Below are 22,967 nucleotides of genomic sequence, written 5' to 3'. Positions count from 1 at the left end.
CTCTAATAGGGGGAGGGGCGGAGCTCTCTATCAGTGAGGATGAAAGTGAAAGTCCCAATTTTTCTGAAGCAGCAGATGATAAACTCTGTTTATGAGAAGCAGTAAAGGTAAGAAAAGCAAGGCAAAGTCGTGTTAAATAACACACCTAAATATATTCTGAAATCGTGTTTTATTAGAGAAAATGTCATAGAAATGCGTTTTATTAGAGCTGTGTAGTTACACAATGAGATGACTGAATTCTCTCCCTCTCTCTCTCAACCTCTCTCTCTCTCCCTCTCTTTCTCTCTCTTTCTCTCTCTGTCTGTCTGTCTCTCTCTCTCTGTCTGTCTCTCTCTCACTTTCTCTCTCTGTCTGTCTCTCTCTCTCTGTCTGTCTGTCTGTCTGTCTCTCTCTCTCTGTCTGTCTGTCTGTCTCTCTCTCTCTCTCTGTCTGTCTGTCTCTCTCTCACTCTCTCTCTCTCTGTCTGTCTCTCTCTCTGTCTCTCTCTCTGTCTGTCTCTCTCTCTCTCTCTGTCTGTCTCTCTCTCACTCTCTCTCTCTCTCTCTCTCTCTCTCTCTCTCTCTCTCTCTCTCTCTGTCTCTCTCTCCTTTTAGTCTGAACCTATAGGAAAATATAAAGATGACATCAGGTAAGTCAGATGTTTAAAGGCGGTCATTCCAGACCAGAAGATGGTATTATAAGTATTAGAAAGCTTCTCTGTGGGATTTTTGGTTACACAGTGTTCAGCATTTAAACACCATTATTTAACAGTTATCAATATTTTGCCATTTGTTACCTTTATATTTTAATTTGACTATTCAATGGGGTGGGGGTGGGGGGGCGTGGACTGAAAGACTTCTATGTTTTTTAGCTATGTCCATCAGCATGAAACGACACACCATAAACATTCATTTTACCAGTAGTTTCTTTGTTTTTGAACAGGATAATGGGGGGTAAGTAAATGTCTCTGCTTGGTTCTCTTACTGATGGTAATACCTGATTTTATTTACTTATATCTCAGCCTTCAGTATCAGAAATTCGACAAAAAACATAGCACAGCCTTCAACCTTATAGATTATCCCATCCTGAAAATTACAGTGTTATGCTGTGACGTTGTCGAGAGAACAGAGCTACAAGTGAACACAATGTCATCGCATACAGGAGTTCAACTACAATGCCAGCATGTAAATAAGTGCGGCAAATGTAATGCATTCCTGTTTAACACAAAATACAAATATGGACAGTAATGTCTGGAAAATTAGATTTTCTTCAATTATAATCCAAGGGATGTGATTTCATTTCAGTGTGACAAAGTGATGAGAGTGAAATGTAATGCAATGGACAATTACATTTAACATTGAATTATTTCCCCTGCTGATTGTTTTTCATTAAAGAGATAAAGCAACATACAGTACTATGAGCAAAGCACTGATGGTTTTGCGTTTGTATAGATTTTCTTTTTTTTCATGAAGAAAGAAATGATCTGTGAATCTTTTTTATAAAGAATAAATAGATAGATACTTCATTTTCAAACGTACATTTTTAAGTTTATATTTGACACCATGCATTAAAGAGTTATACTCTGTAATTCCCTTCCACAGTCTTTCTGGAATAGAGACAAGTCAAGTGAGTATGAACAGGCTGAAATAGAATGGAATGATTTCTCTGGTGTGGGAAAGTTTTGTCAGTGAGTGCAATGTACATTCTGGGCAACCGGAATGTGGAGGCTGACATCCTGTTGAGGCAGGTGCTGAGGCAAGGGGATTGGAGGCTCTATCCACAAGTAGGTGAGTCCATATGGTGGAGGTTCGGCCAAGCGGAAGTGGACATGTTTGCCTCCAAGGAGACAACATTCTGCCCACTGTGGTTCGCCCTCACCAAAAAAAAGATCAGGGCTGGACACCATGGTACACACGTGGCTGAGGTCACTTCTGTATGCCTTTCTCCTGATTGCTCTGCTCCTACAGGCTCTAGCAAGTGTTCGTCAAGATCGTGCTACATCTGCTGCTAGTAGCACGGGATTGATCAGCTCGATTTTGGTGGAATCTCTGCTGGGTGGCACTCCCTGGCAGTTTACCATTCGTAGGGATATATTGTCTCAAGCCAGAGGGTTGGTTGGTAAGTATTAAAGCTGTAATAATAAATATTTACCAAGGGAAAACCTTGAAAAAAGATCATTTTTAATTTGATGAACTGGCTGAAGCTGTGGAAGTGTAGTCAGACTGAAACTGGGATTACTGGGAGTGTTGCACTAGTAACACCAGTGAAGCACCTGCTAAACAGTGATGGTCGTGTTATTGTTACTATTATTATTTATGTCTCCATAGCTAAGTCTAGCCACTTTGTTGTGAGGAGTCTAGAAACATGTCCTTTGCAATGAATAACTCATTTTAGATCTTTATTTGGCAGATTGCTAGATTAATTTTTTCTTTGAGTGCACAAACTCAGACATAGTAAATCAGCATCAATGTCCATAATGAGCACACAGTGTAACACAATTGAGTGTAACCTTATACAGTGCACAGTAATTCAATAATGCCTCCCCTGCAACATTGTCTACTAACAATATACAATAAATGTTACAAAGAATAACAGAACGATCCCAATCCTATAACATCTCCATAAAGAATGTGGCACGATATATTGCTGTCTGGGTATTGTCTGGCAGGTACTGCATTTAGATTACTAGTGAAACCTAGAGCTGCAGGCTTAACTGTCTCAACGCTACTATCGTTCCAGTGTTGTTTTGGTGAGGTGCTTCAGTGCTGCCGGTGACATAATAATCATCTTTGACAAAAGTATTGCACACACTTAAAGGCACATAGGGTGCTGTATTAGTGATATAAAGTTTTTTTGTGTTTAAAATCTGTCATTCTTCCGCCGAATAGTACCCATGGTAAACTTCTCAGTTACACCAAATACTCTTATTTGCAGAGTATTTGTGCACGTGTGCATTTCATTTTACATTAGCTTGTTTGTGAGGGGGTGTAGAAAGTGCAGTTTGGTCTTTCAGTTTCATTAAACACATCCTGCTGACAAAAAAAAAAATCAGTCTAATTGTTAAGTTCAGGAGTTTCAGCCACACCCACTGCTAACAGGTGCATAAAGGCAAACACATAGCTATGCAATATCCTTAAACAATCATTGACAGTAAACAAACTTAAGACCAATATGCACAGTGCCAAGCGTCAGTCAGAGTGGTGTAAAGCGCGCCACCACTGGACTCTGGAGCAGTGGAAATGTGTTCTCTGGAGTGATGAATCACACTTCACTATCTCAAAGTCTAGTGGCTGAATCTGGGTTTGGAAGATTGTTGGAGAACGTTATCTACCGGAATGTGCAGTGCCAACAGTAAAGTTTGGTGTAGGATGGATAATGGTCTTGGGCTGTTTTTTACTGGAAGCAGTTCAGGGTAAAGTTAATGCTACAGCATACGAGACAATTTAGACAATTGCATGCTTCCAACTTTGTGGTAACAGGAGAAGGCAGTATTCTGTTCCAGCATGACTGTGACTTTGAGATATACACAAAACCAGGTCCATAAAGACATGATTTGATGAGTTTGGTGTGAAGTATCTCCAGTGGCCTGCACAGAACCCTGACCTCAACCCCACTGAACACCTGTAGGATGAATTTGAAAGGTGACTGTGAGCCAGGCCTCATAGCCCTACATCAGTGCCTGACCTCACTAATACTCATTTGACTGAACGGGCATAGATTCCCACAGACATGCTCCAAAACCCTATCGAAATCATCACTAATTAACAATAATAAATAAGATTAGTGAGCCCATTACAGAAGCACTCAATGCTGATTTGGACTGTTCTGTTACTGATGATCAATACTACTGCATACATTATTTTAAGAACTAAAATATTGCTTGAGACTTTATAATGATATTTGTGCATGGAGCTGGAACGCTGTCAATCTCTTGCAAACGTTCAAGTTTAGCACTGCTGGCTTAAGCAAAAAACAAGTAAAATTTGGTTATTGGGAATCATGTACCAGTGAACATTATTCAAGTGTAGGAATTTATAATAACTGTTTGTTAGTATCAGATCAAAATTGCCCACTTTTTGCTGCTTGTTCACAGGTGGAAAGTTTTTGTTTTGCATATCTGGAATTCCCACAACTTCATAGATCGTCTTAAAAAGCGAATACATCTGCAGGAGGTGGATTCTGTGGAGGAGAGTGATTTCATTCTGGGTTTCTGCTCTATTGTGTCACGAGCTGGAACTGACATCGAAGCAGCAGTGAAAAAGAGTATTTCAGGTATTCGCAATTTTTTTAAATAATGCACTATATGTTCAGAATTACTTTTGCATATAGTGAACAAATGTTTTTTGTTTTTTTTACAGACACCAAACCTGCTGTTCTAGTGGCGCTCCATCACATGTTTGATCCAGAGTGTGTTGTACCAAACAACAGCAGAGCCGTAAACAGAAAAAACACGTTCTCAGTCGACTGTCTGTTCCATGAAGATCAGGGATTACAGCAGTGTGGGAAGAATAATGAATCACTGTCCAAAACTTCAGAATATATAAAATCTCTGGTACTTTTTTTTTTACTTGAGCAAATATTATGTTTTAGTCTCGTTAAGCTCATGTTTATGGTGTTACCAAAAAAAGGCATATATGAATGTATCTATTATTTTATATGTTTATAGCATCTACAAACACTTACAAGTATTGGTACTTTTGAATTTATGTGTAATCAAGACAAAACAGCAAAGTAGAGAAATAAACCTACATTTCTGGACTTTATGTTATTATATATTATTATTATTATATTATATTTGTCACGATTTCCCCTTGAGTCAGCGCTGCAATATTGCAGCGTGCTCTGAAAACTAAAGCGCATACCAGTGCGCGAGCTCGGTGCATGAGCTCTTAGCGAACACACGCTTTTCGGTCTTCAATGACATTGGCTTTGTTTAAGTTGGACACGTGCTTTTGTTATGGTTATGTTCTGTCTCCGCCCCTGTTTTGTCGTTGGTTGTTTCCCGAATATGCGTATTCATTGGTTTTAGCTGTCCGGTGTTTAACCCATGATAACGTTTGTCATTTAAACCCCTTTTGTCTCTTTGCACAGCTCATAGTATTGACTTTATCTCTTTACCAAGCGGTTGTTCTTAGTTTCTCATTTTGATTCATGTTATTGACCTTGTTTCTCATTTCGTGTTTTCATTCTAGCCTCGCCCTGTTTATGCCTGTTTGTATATCGCCTGACCTTTGGCATGTTATGAAACCACGCTTTGGATTACCGTTTTGGATTTGTCTGCCTATCTCTCTAAATGAACCATTTTACTGCACTTGCATCCGTCCTAATCCTCCCTTATATGGATACGTGACAACATTACTATATATTATTATATTACATAGATAATTACATAGTAGTTTCTCAGCACAGTCAATTTGAAAATTTATATAATACACCTGAACGAATGCTTTATGCATAAGCTCAAGGTCTCGCTCTAAGTAACACAAGCAACATGTACCTCACATATATGTAATTATTTGCCCCTGGCCTGTATAAAGGCCTGTATTTTAAAGTCTTCTATTATTGTAGCAGGGGAAAGAACTATATAAAGAAGTGAAGAAGCAAGAAGAAGGTGTCAAGTCAGGTGAGCGTGACAGATTTTTGATTCTTAAAGGTAGTGACATAAAAAAGGCTCAGAATCTATCAACCATTTCAATCATTCAATCAATCTGTGTATCTGTGTATGTGTCTTATTGTTTGTTGCATATATTATCTTAGATTCAGAAATGGGAGACATCTTTGAAAACCCAGATCTACAGGAGAGAGTAAGATCTCTACATGAGCAAGAGAGAGATCAGCAACTGAAACCGAAAGACCCAGCGATACAGAAGGCAAGAAAACGAGTGCAGGAAATGGAGAAAAAGCATGGGGAAAGGGAGACTGTTTTGTATGAATGCTTAGACGCCATTGAGAAGACTCTTTCTGAGAGAGATGCATTGTTGGAGCAACAGAAAGCCGAGTTAGCAGAAACAAAACAACAGCTGCAGGAGAAAGACAGACTTCTAGAGGAGAAAACAAAGCAGCTGCAGGAGAAAGAACGACTAATAACAGAAAATACACAACCGCCTCAGATGAAGGACAAAGCACTGGAAGAGAAGAACACACAATTCAAACAGGTAAAAAATGAATTGGAAAAACAAATAGGAATTAGCTCCAGATGAAACAGAAAGAAAGACCAATGTGCGGACTCATGTCCAAGGTTTATTGTTATTATTATTCATGATTGTCTGATTATATGAGTTCCTATAATGATTATATATAGAGGCTGTAATTTTTAGGTTTGGTAATAAATTGTTCTCTTTTGGTCTGAAAGGAAGCTACTCCATCTCCCCTAAACTTTTACTATATACTTTATAATTTTCCTGTGTATATTTAATTATTTGTACCTGGTCTATACAGAGCTGTGCATTAATGTCCTCTACTATTTTCACAGGAGAAAGAACAAGAAGAAGAAGATGCAAACACAGGTGAGTGTGGGAGATTAAATCAATCAATCAATCAATCAATCAATCAGTCTGTCTGTCTGTCTGTCAATCAATGTCTCTTTGTCACATAAACTTGTGTTTATTCTAGGGATTGGAGAATTAGCTGGGACAAGATGTCATCTGGAATTAGAGATTAAATCACAGGAAAATAAAGACCAGCAGGTACAGAAGATTAAAAAACAGATAGAGAATGAAAATACAGAACTAAAGTACAATGAGAATCTCACCCAAGAGAAAAGCGCACTATCCACACATACAAATACATATTTGTTAGATGAATTATTTTTATGCCACTGCAATAGCAGATATTGTTATTATTGTGCATGATGATGTGTGATTACTCTCGGACCTATACTGACTATATCTTTATCTATATCTTCATCTATATAATCACAGAATCTGTCATTTGAAGGACTGGTGAGAAATTTCTCTCTTTGGTCTCAGTGAAAACTTCTCTATCTATCTCCTCTGTAGCTTTATTACAGTTCGCTGTTATCAACACTGGAATATGGTGAACCCCCACTGAATGAGACTTTATCTGTATAGATTACGAAAAGAACACTACATGTATTAGATTATGTCTGTGATTGGCAGCAAGCGAATAAAAGTTAGAAACTATGGGCTAAAACTGGAAAATTGTTGGGAGGTGGGGAAAACACTGGTAGTTTAGAGGGTTTCTGATAAAAGATAAATCTGTAGCATTGAGGATTATATTTATTTGTATTTTTCCTTATATATTTAAACTATTTGTGTTCATTGATGCATCATGAAAATGTTCTTGTTGCCTCGATTCATTAAATAAATTTGACAAGGAAACATTTGGCATTGTGATCTCGTTTGTTTGAAAGCTGCGTATCTTGTACTTTGTCAGCTGTCTATCCGTATAGAAATCTGCTCCGCATCTGCAATTGCACCACCTGTGCCTGAATATTCATTATTGACCAGGTAAAAAAATAAACTCGATGTACAACATGAATGTGTATCAGAGGTCACATGATAGCTATAACTCATAAACATCTGTCTGTAAACAAATGCTAGTATTTGTCTCACATTTCTACACACAATATGAATATAAGTGGCATCGGTGAATTATTCAGTCAGTATTTTTTTATTTATTTAAGGAGCACTAAAATAAGAGATCTCTTTTCATAGAAAGAATGGAAAGCGTACATGACAGTATCTTTTCCACCAACTGTAACACATAATCAACATTACAGACACTTTTGGAAGATTAGTCTATTTACTGTGCATGTACTGTACATGATGCATCACATTCAAATGATTGATTGTGGTGGAGTGTACAACATCGTCTTTGCCAGTACACGTCACCCACGTCTGCTATGAATGAAGCTTGGAGTTTCACCATCACTAGGGGGCAGCAATGACACATGTAAGGGGCAGGACATCTGCTATGGAGGAGAAGTTAAAGGAACAGCTGTTTGGGGACTTCCACAAACAGACAAACCCCCAATATTGTTCATGTTTTCTACATGGTTACAGTGTTACATTTACTCTTTACTGTGGTACCGGAAGTTGTTTAGTTGATTAAAATGAGTGCTGTATTGGAGTATATGTGACTCTGTATCTGTAATGCACAGCATCAATGCTGAATTTATAATCATGATACCAGAGTCCCATGTCCCAAACCCAGAATATGCCCTTAGCACCATGAAGTTTAAGGTATTAGCTATGATTAACACTGTGAAAATAGTATTATTATTATTATTATTATTATTATTATTATTGCTGTTGTTGTTGTTGTTGTTGTTGTTGTTATTATAGGAGGATTATTACATGCACTAGAGAATAAAAAGGTTTGAAATAGGTGACACTGACAGTCCTAAAGTACAATGTGAAGAAGCCTGTTAGACTAGAACAGGAAGGGAAAGGGGCGGGACTCTGAGAGACGAAGGGACGGAGCTCTAATAGGGGGAGGGGCGGAGCTCGCTCTCATTTGTCAAACTTCTCGGAAGGTGAAAGTGAAAGTCCCAATTCTTCTGAAGCAGCAGGTGATAAACTCTGTTTATGAGAATCAGTAAAGGTAAGAAAAGCAAGGCAAAGTCGTGTTAAATAACACACCTAAATATATTCTGAAATCGTGTTTTATTAGAGAAAATGTCATAGAAATGCGTTTTATTAGAGCTGTGTAGTTACACAATGAGATGACTGAATTCTCTCTCTCTCTCTCTCTCTCTCTCTCTGTCTCTCTCTCCCTCTCTCTCTCTCTCTGTCTGTCTCTCTCTCTCTCTCTGTCTCTCTGTGTGTGTGTGTGTGTGTCTCTCTCTCTCTGTCTCTGTCTGTCTCTCTCTCTCTCTCTGTCTGTCTGTCTCTCTCTCTCTCTCTCTCTCTCTCTCTCTCTCTCTCCTTTTAGTCTGAACCTATAGGAAAATATAAAGATGACATCAGGTAAGTCAGATGTTTAAAGGCGGTCATTCCAGACCAGAAGATGGTATTATAAGTATTAGAAAGCTTCTCTGTGGGATTTTTGGTTACGCAGTGTTCAGCATTTAAACACCATTATTTAACAGTTATCAATATTTTGCCATTTGTTACCTTTATATTTTAATTTGACTATTCAATGAGGAGGGGGGTGGGTTTTTTTGGTTTTTTTTAGCTATGTCCATCAGCATGAAACGACACACCATAAACATACACTTTACCGGTACTTTCTTTGTTTTTGTACAGGTTTTTCAGGTTTTTCATTCGAGGTAAGTAAATGTCTCTGCTTGGTTCTCTTACTGATGGTAATACCTGATTTTATTTACTTATATCTCAGCCTTCAGTATCAGAAATTCGACAAAAAAACAGCACAGCCTTCAAACTTATAGATTATCCCATCCTGAAAATTACAGTGTTATGCTGTGACGTTGTCGAGAGAACAGAGCTACAAGTGAACAGAGCTACAAGTCATTGCACACAGGAGTTCAACTACAGTGCCAGCATGTAAATAAGTGTGGCAAATGTAATGCATTCCTGTTTAACACAAAATACAAATATGGACAGTAATGCCTGGAAAATGAGATTTTCTTCAATTATAATTCAAGGATGTGATTTCATTTCAGTGTGACAAAGTGATGAGATGAAATGTAATGCAATGGACAATTACATTTAACATTGAATTATTTCCCCTGCTGATTGTTTTTCATTAAAGAGATAAAGCAACATACAGTACTATGAGCAAAGCACTGATGGATTTGCATTTGTATAGATTTTCTTTTTTTTCATGAAGAAAGAAATGATCTGTGAATCTTTTATAAAGAATAAATAGATAGATACTTCATTTTCGAACGTACATTTTTAAGTTTATATTTGACACCATGCATTAAACAGTTATACTCTGTAATTCCCTTCCACAGTCTTTCTGGAATAGAGACAAGTCAAGTGAGTATCAACAGGTTGGAATGGAGATGAATGCTGAATAAATGTACCGATGCTCCAATAAATATTTGATTCTGCAGATAAATATATTTGCCTGTAGACTAGTGACCTATAGACTATAGCCGAGAGCTAAAAAGCTAAGGTTTATTTATAAATTCCTGGTAAGATTGTACATGACGTTACAAGTCATTTCCTAAAATGTATTCAAATATCAAATCTGTACAAGTATACACAAATTCCAGCGACAATTTTCCAACTGACTAAACTAATATTGACATCTGCGCTGTGCCATCTCATGGGAGCTAATCCAATGAAAGATTTTTCTGTGGGAATTGTCTGATTATACTGTATATTTAATGTGATGATATATACTGTAAATATTCTAGATTCACTAACACTAACCCTATAGATCTAAATTACAGCTCTAAGACTACAATAAATGTATATATGTAAATGCATTTCACCAGTGACTTCTGAATAAGAATTTAACCTGCACTTAACTAGTTTTGGGTATTAATCAAAACAAAATCAAAATATTACTAAATTTGGAGTTTTGTAGATTTACGATTCAGTGAATATAAATAGAAAATGTTTAGAGCTGGAGTATTAGCAGTAGGTATAAAGTTAAATATCTTAATGAATTAATATCTAATATTGAGCTTCTTTCTTTTGTTTTATACAGGTCCTGACTCAGAGGTAAGTCAGTAACTATGCTTTGGCATTACATTGATGATTCTGGCTGATTTTTATTGATCTATTTTCACATATAATAGTGAGTGATGTAAGAGTCTGCCTCAGTACAAAAGTGTGAAACTGTTGAAGTAGAAGGCTGTTTATGACAGCCAGCAGGTCTTTCTTTTAACTTTCACTTACCAACAATATTTTGATGTTCACAAAGCACTTTTACTTGATGTTTTAATTTAAATGTCATGTGCTGCAACACACAACTCATTCCTATATCCTGTCACCTGCTAATTGTCATCTATAAGAGCTAATTAATAGTTAAATAAACTAGTTTGTATGGAGTTGAATGATGTGTTTATGGGTGGGGGTGGGGGGGTTGGAACCCAAGCTCATAGTTGAAATGTTAGTCAAGGACCCACTGCTGTTTTGCTCGAGAATGATATGCTGCATTAAGACTTTATGATAGAGTATAGTATAGTACCAACTTATACAGGGACTTGTAACATGTGTTGAAGGTCTCAAATATCTTACCTAGTTACCTAGATATATGTAGACAGTTATCAAAAGAACAGTGCATTTTGTAGAATTTGCTGTGTGCCATTTCTAAAACTGGGGTGTCCACAAAGGGCCAGTATGGGTGCAGGTTTTCACTGCAATCAATCAGGAGCCACACCTGATTCCACCTGTTTAATCAGTTAATCTGCACCCACAACAGTAAAGTTGGACACCCCGGTTCTAAAACGTTCCCTAGCTTGAATATTTCTACATATTGACACATCAACACCTTCCACTCTTTCACCCCATGCATAAAAGCTTTACACTTTTTTTATTCTCTTCTACAGGGTTCAACAAAGAGAGAAGAGCCAGGTGTGGTAATACAGAATCAAGAACCAGGTTTTTTAAGCTTTAGAAAAAAATAATTAATAAATAAAAAATTCTGCCCACTAGCCCACTATAGCCATACAAACATCATGATTGTCTCTCAAAACCCATCCTGATACAATTATCATTAATTTTTTATTTGTAATGACAAAAGATGTATTTTTACAGGAAATAAAACATTGAGGTGTTTTATTCTACTAACTGGACCAACATTGAATTCTCATATTGGCATGATGGATCACCTTAAAAAACAAATACCAGCTCTGCAAGTGGTACGGACAGAGGAGGAGTGTGATTTCATTATGGTCTTCTGCCCTGTCATTAGAGGACATGCAATTGATATTCAAGCAGCGCAGGAGAAACTTAATAAATTTCAGGTATTTAAAAAAATAGTAATAAGGTAGCATATATACTGAGTAAAGTATTTGGTGAATAAATGCCTCATATGTTTTCTATAGACAACAAACCTGCTGTTCTAGTGGTGCTCCATCACACGTTTGATCCAGAGTGTGTTGTACCAGACAGCAGCAGAGCTGTACACAGAGAGAATACATTCACAGTCGACTGTCTGTTCCATGAAGATCAGGGATTACCGCGATGTCAGAAAAATCACGAGTCGTTTACCAGAATTATAAACTACATAAAACCTCAGGTACTTTTATTGAGGTTAAGAAGCTACATGCTTTTCAATTTATATCTGTTAAATAAATAGATTTCTGTTTTAAACACATGAATAATGTGCATATTCATATTCTTAGAGAATATAATACCTCTTCCTATATATTAGACAAAGCAAGTACTGTTGTTTAACTGATCAGCAGAATGGTTTGATTTATTACCTGTTGATTGGACAGACACTATTGGATACTTTTATTTTAATATCAAGTTTATATAATAGTGGCGCTTGATTTGACAGTTTTACACTGATTTACACTGACACATGTACAATGAATTAAAATGAGAAAATCTTATACACACACACACACACACACACACACACACACACACACACATATATATATATATATATATATATATATATATATATATATATATATATATATATATATATATATATATATATACAACAGATTCAACTATTGCCCAAAGATGTCACAATGGAAACTGAGCAAACTCATGTGCACGTAGGATCTGTCACTCATGTTTAGCTAGAGATCTGTACATTACACATCATCTTTTTGTCCTACATTAAACAAGTGTTCCACTCTTTCAGCTTGAAGAAATACAGCAGGAAAATATGAAGGAACATCAAGCAGGTGAATATAAGAAACTTTTATCTCTGCGTCTCTGATTATGTTTGTGTGTTTTTCTGTCTGTCTGTCTGTCTGTCTGTCTGTGTAGGCTGTGTGTCTCAGATTGTCTGTCTGTCTGTGTCTGTGTCTGTCTGTCTTGGTTGTCTTTGCCTCTGATTATCTGAGAGTCTGTTTATCTGTCTGTATGTCTGACTGTACATCAGTTTTTCTGTGTGTGTGTGTGTGTGTGTGTGTGAGACTAAAAAGCACTTCAGTAAGTGGTTCTGGATAAGAGTGTCTGCTAAATGCTATGAATGTAAATGTCTGTATGTCTGCCTATCTATCTGTCCATCCATCCAAATCATGCCACCATTTACTGAGGCATCATTTCTGTGCATGGATTCTGCTGCTCTGAATGAAGCTCTCTTTGTCTCTCCCAGATCCATCACAGTGCAGTGACAAACAAACGGGAGAACATGCTAAATGGAGCGGATCCCAGCAAAAACCAACTGGAGACCATGAGGATGGAGTTGGAGAAACTAAAAGCTGAGTTGGCAGAAAAAAACGAACAGCTAAAAATGAAAGATAGTCTTCTAAATGACATAAAGAGGCAGCTAAAGGAAAGTCAAAAGCAGGTTGAAGAGCGGGACAGACTTCTGAGGGAGGTCAGAGATGAGTTGGTAAATACAACAAAGAAATTAGATCCAAAAAAGGACAGCTGGATATTGTGGGCAAACAAAAAATGAACTGGATTCACTGGGAAAGAAGACGCAGGACAAAAACAAGCAAACGTGATATGATGGTACAGGAGCAGAAACATCCTGTAGACAACGAAAGTCTTCTAAACGGTCAACATTTTGGAGATTTAAAATTCAAATCATATCAAAAAGACAAACATCATTGCAATCTAGTCTTTTTTTAGTGACTAAACTTCATTTGATTGATTTTTCTGACACAGGGCCATGTTTAGGCAATTAAATAAACGGCTTTTAAAATACTTCAACAGATACGGGAAATGTGATATACATCCAGATTTGTGTTAAGATAAAAAGCAAAAAAAACATAAAAGGCATATACGTATACGTAACATATACGTAGCTATTCGGTGGCTTGAAACCTTGTGGCAAAACGACTAGCTAACTTTTAGCCGCTTAGCTCTCCTTGCAGTTATTTATTTTTTTTACTTGTTTGTAGAATTGGGAAGGAAAAAGAAAGAGTCGAAACTGTTATAACATTCTGTCAGTCAGTTACGGCTAGTTAGCTAAAATCGCACTTCTTGAGACCGACAGACAGTGTGAAACTTACGCATGTGACAAATGACAGTCTATAGGTTCTTAATATCAGTGTTGTGATGAGGTCCATTCGCCAATCACTGGTACTGCACTTAATACAGCTCCCCACCACAGTAGGAGCAAAAATAATTTTAACAGTGAATAATAAATTAGGAAAATAATAAAGAACACAATTTCAGTATAAATTCCTTACTAGGTAGCTTTCACTAAGCGTATTACTCTTATTACTTCATTTACTCCATGTGTCAGGAGTTGTGTATTCTAAATATGATTGTACGACTTTACAAACCTTTCATCAAATATTTGAAATGAAGGCAACCCCAATGTCACTTTAAGGTGGATGATCAATAAAGCATGAAATAAAATAAATCCAAACGTCTAATGCACAAATATGAAAGATTACTGTTGCTGTGTCACGGCGATTGCAGTTCTTCACAGGAAAACTAAACTGGACTGTGTTCATATACTTTCTAAATGGTGCCATGATATTTGTACCATTCTCAGGTTTTCCACTTCACTTCACGACAGCGCGTACGATGATGAATTTCCAGTTCTACCTATCGTAACAATGTTCTCTTTTTAAACATGGGGGTTCTTTGTAACATGTGCTCCCTCTGTAACATACGACTAAGTTACAGGACGTGAAAGCTTACAGGAATCAATACAAGGAACTGAAATCTTTGAGAAAACATTCAAAATATCGTTAATGATGTACGGTTTATGTTTTCTACAGAGTTACTGTGTCACTTCCTGAAGTGTAGGTATGTGACTTAATCTTCCTTTATACCTGGTTTCTGCAACATGAATGCAGAACATGAATCCTGAATTTATAAATGATACTAGAGTTCATGGTCCCAAGAAAAAAAAGGTTCAATTATTAATATTTGGACAGTATAATCATGCACTAAGGTGACGGGATCAGAACGGGACGTTCTCTCAGTGACTGTAATGAAACTGAAAAGTAGTTTTCAACCTGTGTGTGTGTGTCCACAAAAATAATAATATCTGACAGTCTTGATCTTGGGGGACATGTTGCTGGTCCCCGCAAGGCCCTCCCTAGTTTACTATGTCACGAAGATGGTAGGATTTATGACTGAGTGTAATCATGCCAACATTACTATTATCTACACATTTCCATTATCTACACAATTTTATTCATGAAGTTTACTCTTATGTTTGTAAGTTGAATGTTGTTGCATATACGCCGAATGTTAAGTCGGATTTCTGAGTATCCTTCATATTTAGATATCTTAAATAAAAGATATGACTCCCCAGGAATAAATATCACAAAAACAAATATTTATGATGCTATTTTAAAATAGCTTACTTCAATTGGAGGTTGATATGTCTGTAAATCATACCAGATAGCATATTTATTTTAAATATTTTATTTGGTATATTTCATAACACTTTTGTAAGATTGGTAACACCCAAATATAAACCATGTAAACAAAAATGTATTTACAATAAGTGTTAAGGCACTTTGAATTTTGAGGCTTGGTATGTGATGTCCAATTCTAAGAACGTTCAAATGTGAACCTGAATACAAGCTTTAAAAATTATATATATATATATATATATATATATATATATATATATATATATATATTTTAAATCAGGGCTTAAAATGAACATTTAACACATTACATTGGTGTCAACTTTTAACAATGTGGTTTGTTGACTATAAAACAGCTTCTCTAATCTCATGTTAAAAATATAAAGCAATCCAACAGGCTGTCATTGTGAAAACAGATGTGCCCCCCGCAATAATACTTCATTCAGGCCAAGTGATTGGAATCACTGGAGAAAGACGGTTCGGTCTAATCCTCTTGCTCCACCTCTAGCTCTTCCTCTTCCTCCTCTTGTCATAGCTGGTCCTTCTTTTATCACTCCCCTTCCTCCACCTCTTCCTCTGCCAATCTCTCCTCTTCCTCGTCCCCGTCCACGTCCCTGCCCCCGACCCCTCCCACTTTCTCTGTTTAACCTTGGGCCTCGCCCTCTCATCCTCAAACCAGTGAAGCGCTCATTCAGGGACAGCTGAGTCTGCAAAAAAAAAAAATAATAATAATTAATAAATATTGAACAAATAGCAACAGATTTTCTTAGTATGCAACAAGTGAAACGGATCTTTCCAAAACGGTTCTGCTATTGAACATGACACCATAGATCAAGCTAAATGTAGAAACTGTGCGGCAGCTGCCTAAACTAGGGTTATGATGATATTAGTTAGTATGTTGGTAGATTGCAGCAAAGAAATTTGAAGTAAGTATACCATTTAAATGTACCATGAAACGACAAAATCACGAGAAATCATGAGAAACCCTGGTTTACATATGCTCCATTGTACATTGTTCTGCTTTACTGAATGCTGTATGTAAATATTTTAATAATGACAAATAATGACAAATAATTTAATTGGATGTGATGAAGATGTGCAGTATCTCTTGGAGTTAGTGTTGGGGTGCGTGTGTGTGTGTGTGTGTATGTGTGTGTTTGCATATATACACCTGGTTGGTGGTTGCTTTGTAATTGAAGTGCAGAGGGATGCCTTTGGGTGTTGGCCTGCCCCTCACCGCCTCAGTTGACCTACCCCTCAACGCCTCAGATGACCTGCCCCTCAACGCTGAACCACCCCGCTGTGGCCTCACCCTTAGACGGAAAAGAAACTCAGAATAATCTTAGGAATATACCTAAAATTCAATGTAAAAATTTCACCAAAAAAATACACAAGTTATAATTTAAGGAGGACTTCAGGAAGTCAGGCTCTACAGGGCGCCTCCCACATGGTGAAAGTCGGCAAAGTGTGAGGAAGCTGCGGGATTCAGCAGAAGGACACTACTGCTCTTTGACCCCAGAGAAAAGAGCAGATCAAACGGGACCGCCAACACCAGGAGGATATCTTGGCAGCAGCAGTAATGGACTCTGAGCCCAGTAGCACAAGTTCTACAAGTTCTAGTCCTTGTTCCTAATCGTATCTTTCTATTATTATCATTACAATGGCATCGTTCTCATTTTATCTTACAGTTATAACCATATAACCAAACATACCGCAAACACATTCATTTTCTAAATTGCTTTTCAACCAAGCTGTTTAAACATTTGAAAAAACTATAAAATGATAAATGATGGAGAAACTCACTGAGTCACAGGTGGCGAGTTTGCATTGGGCAGCGACACTGTTAACATTGTCCCGGGAGTAGGTGTAGTTCTCTGACTTTACATACAGCGAGACGCGAGAGCGAGAGACGGAGAGAGCAGACAAAAAAAAGAGAAAGAGAAAAATGGAAGAATTATGCATTGGCGTGCATTAAGACCTTCCATCACATTTACTTTTGTCTAAACATACATACCTTCTTATTTTCTGATACATTTCCAATTTGCCGGAACCTCTCATAGCAGCAAACTACAAACAAATATATATATAGTTATTGGGCTCTACATCAATCCACCAAATCTAAATGTTTTGATTAGTGCGGAAAAGACAGATTAAGCGATCAGCATGAATCAACTTACTCCTCTGTCTAATACAAATGGTCTTCCGCCTCTCTGGGGAACTCGCTGACCTCTCGCTGACAAAGCTCCCCTACAGCATTACGAATAACACAGTAATCAATATTTAGTTCAATGTAATAAGGTTTAGCTGGACAAATGATCTCAAACGAGTCCTATATATACACACGACAGTCTATGAGATACCTGCTCAATCCTCCTCGTCCTCTTCCTCGTCCTCTTCCTCGCCCACGGAACGAGCCTCTCACTGAGGCTGTGCTTTGAACTTGTTGCTCTTCTGTCTGAAAAAACAATAAAAATTCCCACTATTTTAAACTGACTCCTTTCTGCATTTTCATGTTGTTGCTGCTTTTAGTGTGGTGTTCATATCTTTTCTTTATTCAACTCGTTATGTCCATACCACCTACTCATCCACATTATTATATGCGTTTCAAATACCATATAAAGTCTCTATTTTTCAATGCATGATGCGATGAATTCTACGAACCTCGGAATTAGCTCTGTTAAGAGGACTCAGCCCGCTTTGTCTCCCCAAACCTCTGCTCCTGTTCAGCCCACGTGACCTGATTGGCCCTGAAATAATGAAAATATTTAGCTCTTAGCGCTCCTTTCTATCCAGCTGATCTGCCAGGTCATCACTTTAGATTTAAAAGCAATACAACCGTAAATGAATTCAGGTCAAAAGTGGCCATTTAATTTATTTATTTATTTATTCATTTATTTTAAATAGCGATGGATATGTCCGAGGGTATACAGATAGAAAGAGAGATGCAGACACAGTAATGTTAACTCAGTACCCTGATACTGCAGCGAACCTCGTCTGAGGCCTCTCCGTGCCTGTGGTGTCTGGTTGAGCTTCTTTAGCACATTATTCCTGTTTGAAACACGCCTGCTTCTGGCCCTGTCCGCAGCTCTGTTTGCTTTCTGCTCTTTTTTATTCAGCTTGATGATCTCGTCTGGAGGGGTGGGGGAAGAAAACAGTTAGTCTGCGCCTCAGTTCACATTAAACACCACCTTACAGGCTGAAAGTAAAAGTGGAGGCCAGGTATCTGCGTAACAAAGTCCTGCGCCTTAACCTGAGGAAGATCTAGAGTCGGGTAACAATTGACTGCTTTTCGATTTTACAAGAACACGCAGCGCAATATGATAACATTCCTCAGTGGTAAATTATTTCAAACTACCCGTAAAATTCCACAAAAATTAACAATGGTTTGTAGACACTTAGAATGTAAACAACAACAACAACCACCACCACCACCAAGATTTTTTACCTTTTCACCACTGTGGTGTTTTAACACCGTGTCTTCTTTTGTACGTATTATCTGGATAAACAAGAAGATCAACTCACTGGACAAGTTGTTTTAAGGCGGCTTTTTGAAGACCAGTTGTTTCTTTTCACATAAAGCATGCAGGCCGTGTTATAAATCCTCAGGAACAGTAAACGCGCTAAAATATTCTTAAAATCAACAAATACTTGTAGGCATTTCAAAATGTAGACGTCAGAAACGTTTCATCTTTCAAACACTGTGATGTTTTAAAACCAAGACTTCTGTGGAATTAGATTAAAAAAAATTTTTTAAAAACCTGCTGGACTTTGTTATGTCATCTCTAGAAATCCAGAATGTTATTTCAGAGGTTATGACCTACAAACAGCTGAGTCACAGTCAGTTGTTGACCGTGACAGGTGGCGGCCATGTTGCAGCCATTGAAACATAATAAAATACAAAACCCATGAGGGGGGAGTGAATTAGGTATATAACCTTACAAACACGTGGAATAGTATACAAGCTAGAAAAACACTTGAAACAACTTCTCTCAGAATCCTGCTGAAAAATCTTAAAGCTTAAGTCCGATCAGCTACCAGTTCCCAAAACACAGGTTGGGCTGGTTTAAACTTGTAGACCATCTTTACCAGCTAGTGGGAAGGAAAGACTTTCTGATCTAGCTTACTGTTTAATAAAGACAAATGCAGCAGTAAATCTACTGCGATTTAAATAAATAATATGTAGTCTGAGGAGAGAGAAAAAATGCCACGAAGGCTTAAAACAAATGTGTTCTGGGTTACACAGCTGAGTAACAAAAACCATTCAGATGTTGACTCAGTGACTGGGACAGGTGTTGGCTCTAGTACGCGGATGACAGACCGGAAATGGCGAGTTCATGAATGTTTTGAAAAGTGTGTGTTTAAAATTACAGTAGTTAAAATGTCTTTTTTTCCCCTCAGTTTTTTTTCCCCCTCTCAGATCCTCCCCGCCTCCCCGCCTCAATGAGCACATACAGCTCGTGCCACTTAAGCTCGCGCTATAAGTGTACTAAACAACCATGACAGACATTTTAGCCTTTTTTTTTTTCTTCGGCTTCTCCCTTTAGAAAACACTACTACTGTAGGAATACCTTCCTCCCTATCAGCCACACGGTACCTTCATTACCCTAGTGCCATAACTAAAACATACAGCACAAACATTAATAATGGATTTAAATAAATGAATTAAAAATAATAATAATAATAATAATAATAATAATAATAATAATAATAATAATAATAATAGGCAGCCTGTGAGTTCCAGAGCGACAGCTGATTCATGACGCTGCTTCTCTCGCGTGCACAATGCGGAAGTGAAAACATATCACGGCGATTTAGGGTTGCGGAAACAAACTCTCGGCTTATAGGGGAGGGGGTAAAAAAAAAAAAAAAAAAAAAAAGGATGAATAAAATTACATTAAATCTCACTAACCGAGTGACATGTCGATTTTGTCCGCGCCGTTGTCGGCTTGAGACTCTGAAAACTCGGTGTCTCCCATTTCTTCCATTTCAGGCGCGCGCGCACTTCAACGCAACTTCTGCAACTTTATCCGTGTAAACGCGAGATGTCGTTTGGTTGTTTTTTTTTTTTTTTTCTTCCCGCAGACGAGTCAAAACCGAGAGTTCTCCCAGGGCGGCAGCTCACCTCTCCTCGCGTCACGTCATCGAAAGGGAACGTGTTGAACCAAAAACCTGTAGAAGGGTTTCGCCCTCATGTGGTGTGAATGAACCAGCAGCGCGTGCCTGGAGCCCAAAAATAGCACATGCTCTAACAACTGAAACGTCCAAGAGGGAGCTGTGTCTATATATAAATATATAATGTAGCTCCACACGGACGCTCTGAAGGGTTTCTCGAGAAACTGAAACAAACAGGAAGTCGCTGCTCCATAATGGTTTTATGCGCCATTCGGTTCCATCATGTGTACAAGACACAATCTGCCTACTGCTGAAGAATAAACGGTGTCTAGGCTGAACACGCGTGTTTGACAGCACCTATAGAACTTTAGTGTTTTCTAGCATTAACTTGTCTTTTCTGGTCCATTCATTTCTGCCACAATGGTATAATTTCCTGTTCTCTCATTGTGAAGAAGATCCCAGCTTGTTAGGAAGATGGGGTCAGCTTCAGTGTAGCTTCAGACATGATAGGCTACAGCAGAGAGGGTTAAAGGCCATGCTCAAGGGCCCAATAGTGGCATCTTGGTGGTGGGCCTAATAGTGGCATTTCTTATCAGTAACCCAGAGCCTTTAACCACTGAGCCACCAGTTCAACACTGACACTGATACTGACATGGCTGCCTTCAATGGAGCTCACGTTTTGGTTATTTACTGGCATTGTAGAGTTTTCATCAACAGAACACATTAAGTATAAGCCGAAATTATTAACAGGCTTCTTGTTTTTGAGGTACTGAGGTTTGGATTCAACCCATTCAATTCAAGTGACCAATCAAACAGGATAATAATAATAATAATAATAATAATAATAATTCAATAATAAATGTAATGTAAACTTCAAACATGAAGGAAGCTATCGAAGAAAAACTGTTTCAGACATTTGACCTTCTGTTTCCATGATCCTGTTTGGAACAATCCCAAAAAATTTGTTGGTTACAGCGATTATAACATATAAATCCTGTAAAGTAAATCTTATAAGTACAATTGTTCTTGAGATATGACGCTAACAAAAATATCGGAGAGGTGCGTGGACGGACCCACGGATGGACCGATGACAAAAGTCACAGAGAGCCAAAACATGGGCCTTGGGATGCTGAATATGAAGGTATAAGTAACAGGTATGTGTTACAAACAGGAAGGAAACTACTGAAGAATAACAATTTTAGACATTTGACCTCGTTGTGACAGTGATCCTGTTTGGATTAATTCCAGAATCTAATCTGCTGGTTACATCGGTCATTCCGTATCAGTCCGACAAACATTCGGTCACTTGTTCTTGATATATTGCGCTAACGAGGATCTCGAAGGACACATGGACAGAGAACCTGAGAACATAATGTGACAAACATACCCTCTAAGGCCCCTCTGACCCTCTAGGTCAGGGGTCTTTAATCTTATCCGCAAAGGCTTTCATTAGTTGATAGTTGATCTGAGACTAAACTAAAACCAGTGAAATCACTTGTGGCTCCCGCTTGGTTGGAACGAACGTCTGCAGCTACTCCGGCTCTCGATTGAAGACCCTTGCTCTAGGTGTCCCCGGGGCATCAGGTTAGGAATCACTGCTCTATAGTGCCTCTAGTGGTTACAAAGTTACATCGGCTGCTGTAATCGCTGTAACATTTACAGCCACCAGATGTCACCATCGAGTCAGTGTGGGTTTGTTTGACAATTAACCGCGAACCACATAAAACGAAATGAAACGCCTTTCCTCTTCACTGCAGAAGGTGTTATTAAAATAGCACCCTGGTCTAAACCGTGAGAACCACACCGGCATTTAGCTTATGCGAGGACCACATGCACTCTAACACTGTTCATGAAAAACCGTATGATTAAAAAAAAAACTGGTGATGGAAAGTCATGCACAGAAGACACAAGCCTATGATGCATGGAACAGAAATCCTGCTTCCATCCACATCACCATCCACAGCACCTGTCACACTTCCCTATCCCTCCCTCCGCCCCCATCATCATCATCCTCCTCCAGCCCCCTCCCCGTCCTCTGCGCGCGGGGCGGAGCGGCTCAATAAAAAAACCCTCGTTATTATCTTGAGCATATATTTCCTTTAAGAAGATGGCGGCGAGTCAGGGAGGAGCGGCAGCCACAGCGGTCCTACAGGGCCATCACTATCCGGCCGGACCGCACTGGAGCGCGAGCGGCGCGCCGCCTCAACCCCAGCCGCCGCACACCGCGCGCAGCTTGGACCGCGCGCTCGAGGACGCAGCCTGCTCCGGAGTGCTGAACATCAGCGGGAGGAAACTGCGCGACTACCCGGGACTCAGCTACGATCTAACGGACACCACGCACGCAGGTGGGTCCGGTCCACGTTCCTACTCCAACAGAACCGATTAAACCGTGCATGTGTGATTTTTTTCCCCCGGTCTCCTCTTGTTAGCATGCTAGCACGCGCGGCACAATAACGGTATGGAAAACCATTAATGTTTTAATTTCAGAGCGTCTCTTCCCGGTCTCTAGAAAAATGGGGGAAATATT

General features: G+C 38.5%; 3 protein-coding genes and 1 long non-coding RNA gene across 8 annotated transcripts in view; 3 read left to right on the top strand and 1 right to left on the bottom strand.

Annotated features, from left to right (window-relative positions):
• Positions 1–593: 593 nt before the first annotated feature.
• LOC128603443 (putative uncharacterized protein DDB_G0274435) lies at positions 594–7,578 on the top strand. 2 transcript variants are annotated; one of them, XM_053617875.1, is made up of 10 exons: positions 594–628; positions 922–932; positions 1,581–1,605; positions 1,947–2,097; positions 4,073–4,251; positions 4,338–4,531; positions 5,548–5,602; positions 5,737–6,134; positions 6,452–6,485; positions 6,592–7,578. In XM_053617875.1, exons 6-10 carry the CDS (start codon positions 4,373–4,375, stop codon positions 6,828–6,830), a joined length of 885 nt encoding a protein of 294 aa, XP_053473850.1. In that variant the 5' UTR covers positions 594–628; positions 922–932; positions 1,581–1,605; positions 1,947–2,097; positions 4,073–4,251; positions 4,338–4,372; the 3' UTR covers positions 6,831–7,578. The 2 variants fall into 2 exon arrangements, with proteins under 2 accessions (XP_053473850.1, XP_053473849.1); XM_053617874.1 differs by lacking the exons at positions 594–628; positions 922–932 and having other exon boundaries at positions 945–2,097.
• A 2,987-nt stretch (positions 7,579–10,565) lies between these two features.
• LOC128603459 (uncharacterized) lies at positions 10,566–11,998 on the top strand. Its single transcript, XR_008385015.1, has 4 exons — positions 10,566–10,577; positions 11,408–11,432; positions 11,616–11,824; positions 11,906–11,998. It is a non-coding gene; the product is annotated as an uncharacterized LOC128603459 (long non-coding RNA).
• Positions 11,999–15,357: 3,359 nt separating this feature from the next.
• On the bottom strand, positions 15,358–20,540 carry si:dkey-17o15.2 (UAP56-interacting factor). 2 transcript variants are annotated; one of them, XM_053617871.1, is made up of 9 exons: positions 20,238–20,540; positions 18,318–18,458; positions 17,990–18,075; positions 17,689–17,783; positions 17,506–17,575; positions 17,343–17,395; positions 17,132–17,206; positions 16,500–16,641; positions 15,358–16,035 (listed from the first exon to the last, which is right to left on the bottom strand). In XM_053617871.1, exons 1-9 carry the CDS (start codon positions 20,311–20,313, stop codon positions 15,790–15,792), a joined length of 984 nt encoding a protein of 327 aa, XP_053473846.1. In that variant the 5' UTR covers positions 20,314–20,540; the 3' UTR covers positions 15,358–15,789. The 2 variants fall into 2 exon arrangements, with proteins under 2 accessions (XP_053473846.1, XP_053473845.1); XM_053617870.1 differs by having other exon boundaries at positions 15,361–16,035; positions 18,300–18,458; positions 20,238–20,535.
• A 1,951-nt stretch (positions 20,541–22,491) lies between these two features.
• lrch2 (leucine-rich repeats and calponin homology (CH) domain containing 2) overlaps positions 22,492–22,967 on the top strand; it is a 44,155-nt gene continuing 43,679 nt past the window's right edge. For all 3 annotated transcript variants that reach the window (XM_053617848.1, XM_053617849.1, XM_053617847.1), the window contains exon 1: positions 22,492–22,785. In XM_053617848.1, the coding sequence (XP_053473823.1) occupies positions 22,548–22,785 (238 nt within the window). In that variant the 5' untranslated portion in view covers positions 22,492–22,547. The remainder of the gene's footprint in view (positions 22,786–22,967) is intronic.

Source organism: Ictalurus furcatus, chromosome 28 (assembly GCF_023375685.1).
Source record: "Ictalurus furcatus strain D&B chromosome 28, Billie_1.0, whole genome shotgun sequence".
NCBI classification, from domain to species: Eukaryota; Metazoa; Chordata; class Actinopteri; order Siluriformes; family Ictaluridae; genus Ictalurus; species Ictalurus furcatus.
The sequence above is the reverse complement of the archived record's forward strand: the minus strand, read 5'-3'. Positions and strand labels throughout refer to the sequence as shown.

Bases quoted from the DNA above. Each gene is read 5' to 3' on its own strand.
- LOC128603443 (XM_053617875.1), top strand. From the start codon at position 4,373: ATGTTTGATCCAGAGTGTGTTGTACCAAACAACAGCAGAGCCGTAAAC. The intron at 6,135-6,451 runs GTAAAAAATGAA...CTATTTTCACAG, and splicing joins AGAACACACAATTCAAACAG to GAGAAAGAACAAGAAGAAGA. The intron at 6,486-6,591 runs GTGAGTGTGGGA...TGTTTATTCTAG, and splicing joins AGAAGAAGATGCAAACACAG to GGATTGGAGAATTAGCTGGG.
- si:dkey-17o15.2 (XM_053617870.1), bottom strand. From the start codon at position 20,313: ATGGAAGAAATGGGAGACACCGAGTTTTCAGAGTCTCAAGCCGACAAC. The intron at 18,076-18,299 runs GTACTGAGTTAA...TCATTATTTCAG, and splicing joins AGGTTCGCTGCAGTATCAGG to GGCCAATCAGGTCACGTGGG. The intron at 17,207-17,342 runs GTATGTATGTTT...CTGTATGTAAAG, and splicing joins ATGTATCAGAAAATAAGAAG to TCAGAGAACTACACCTACTC.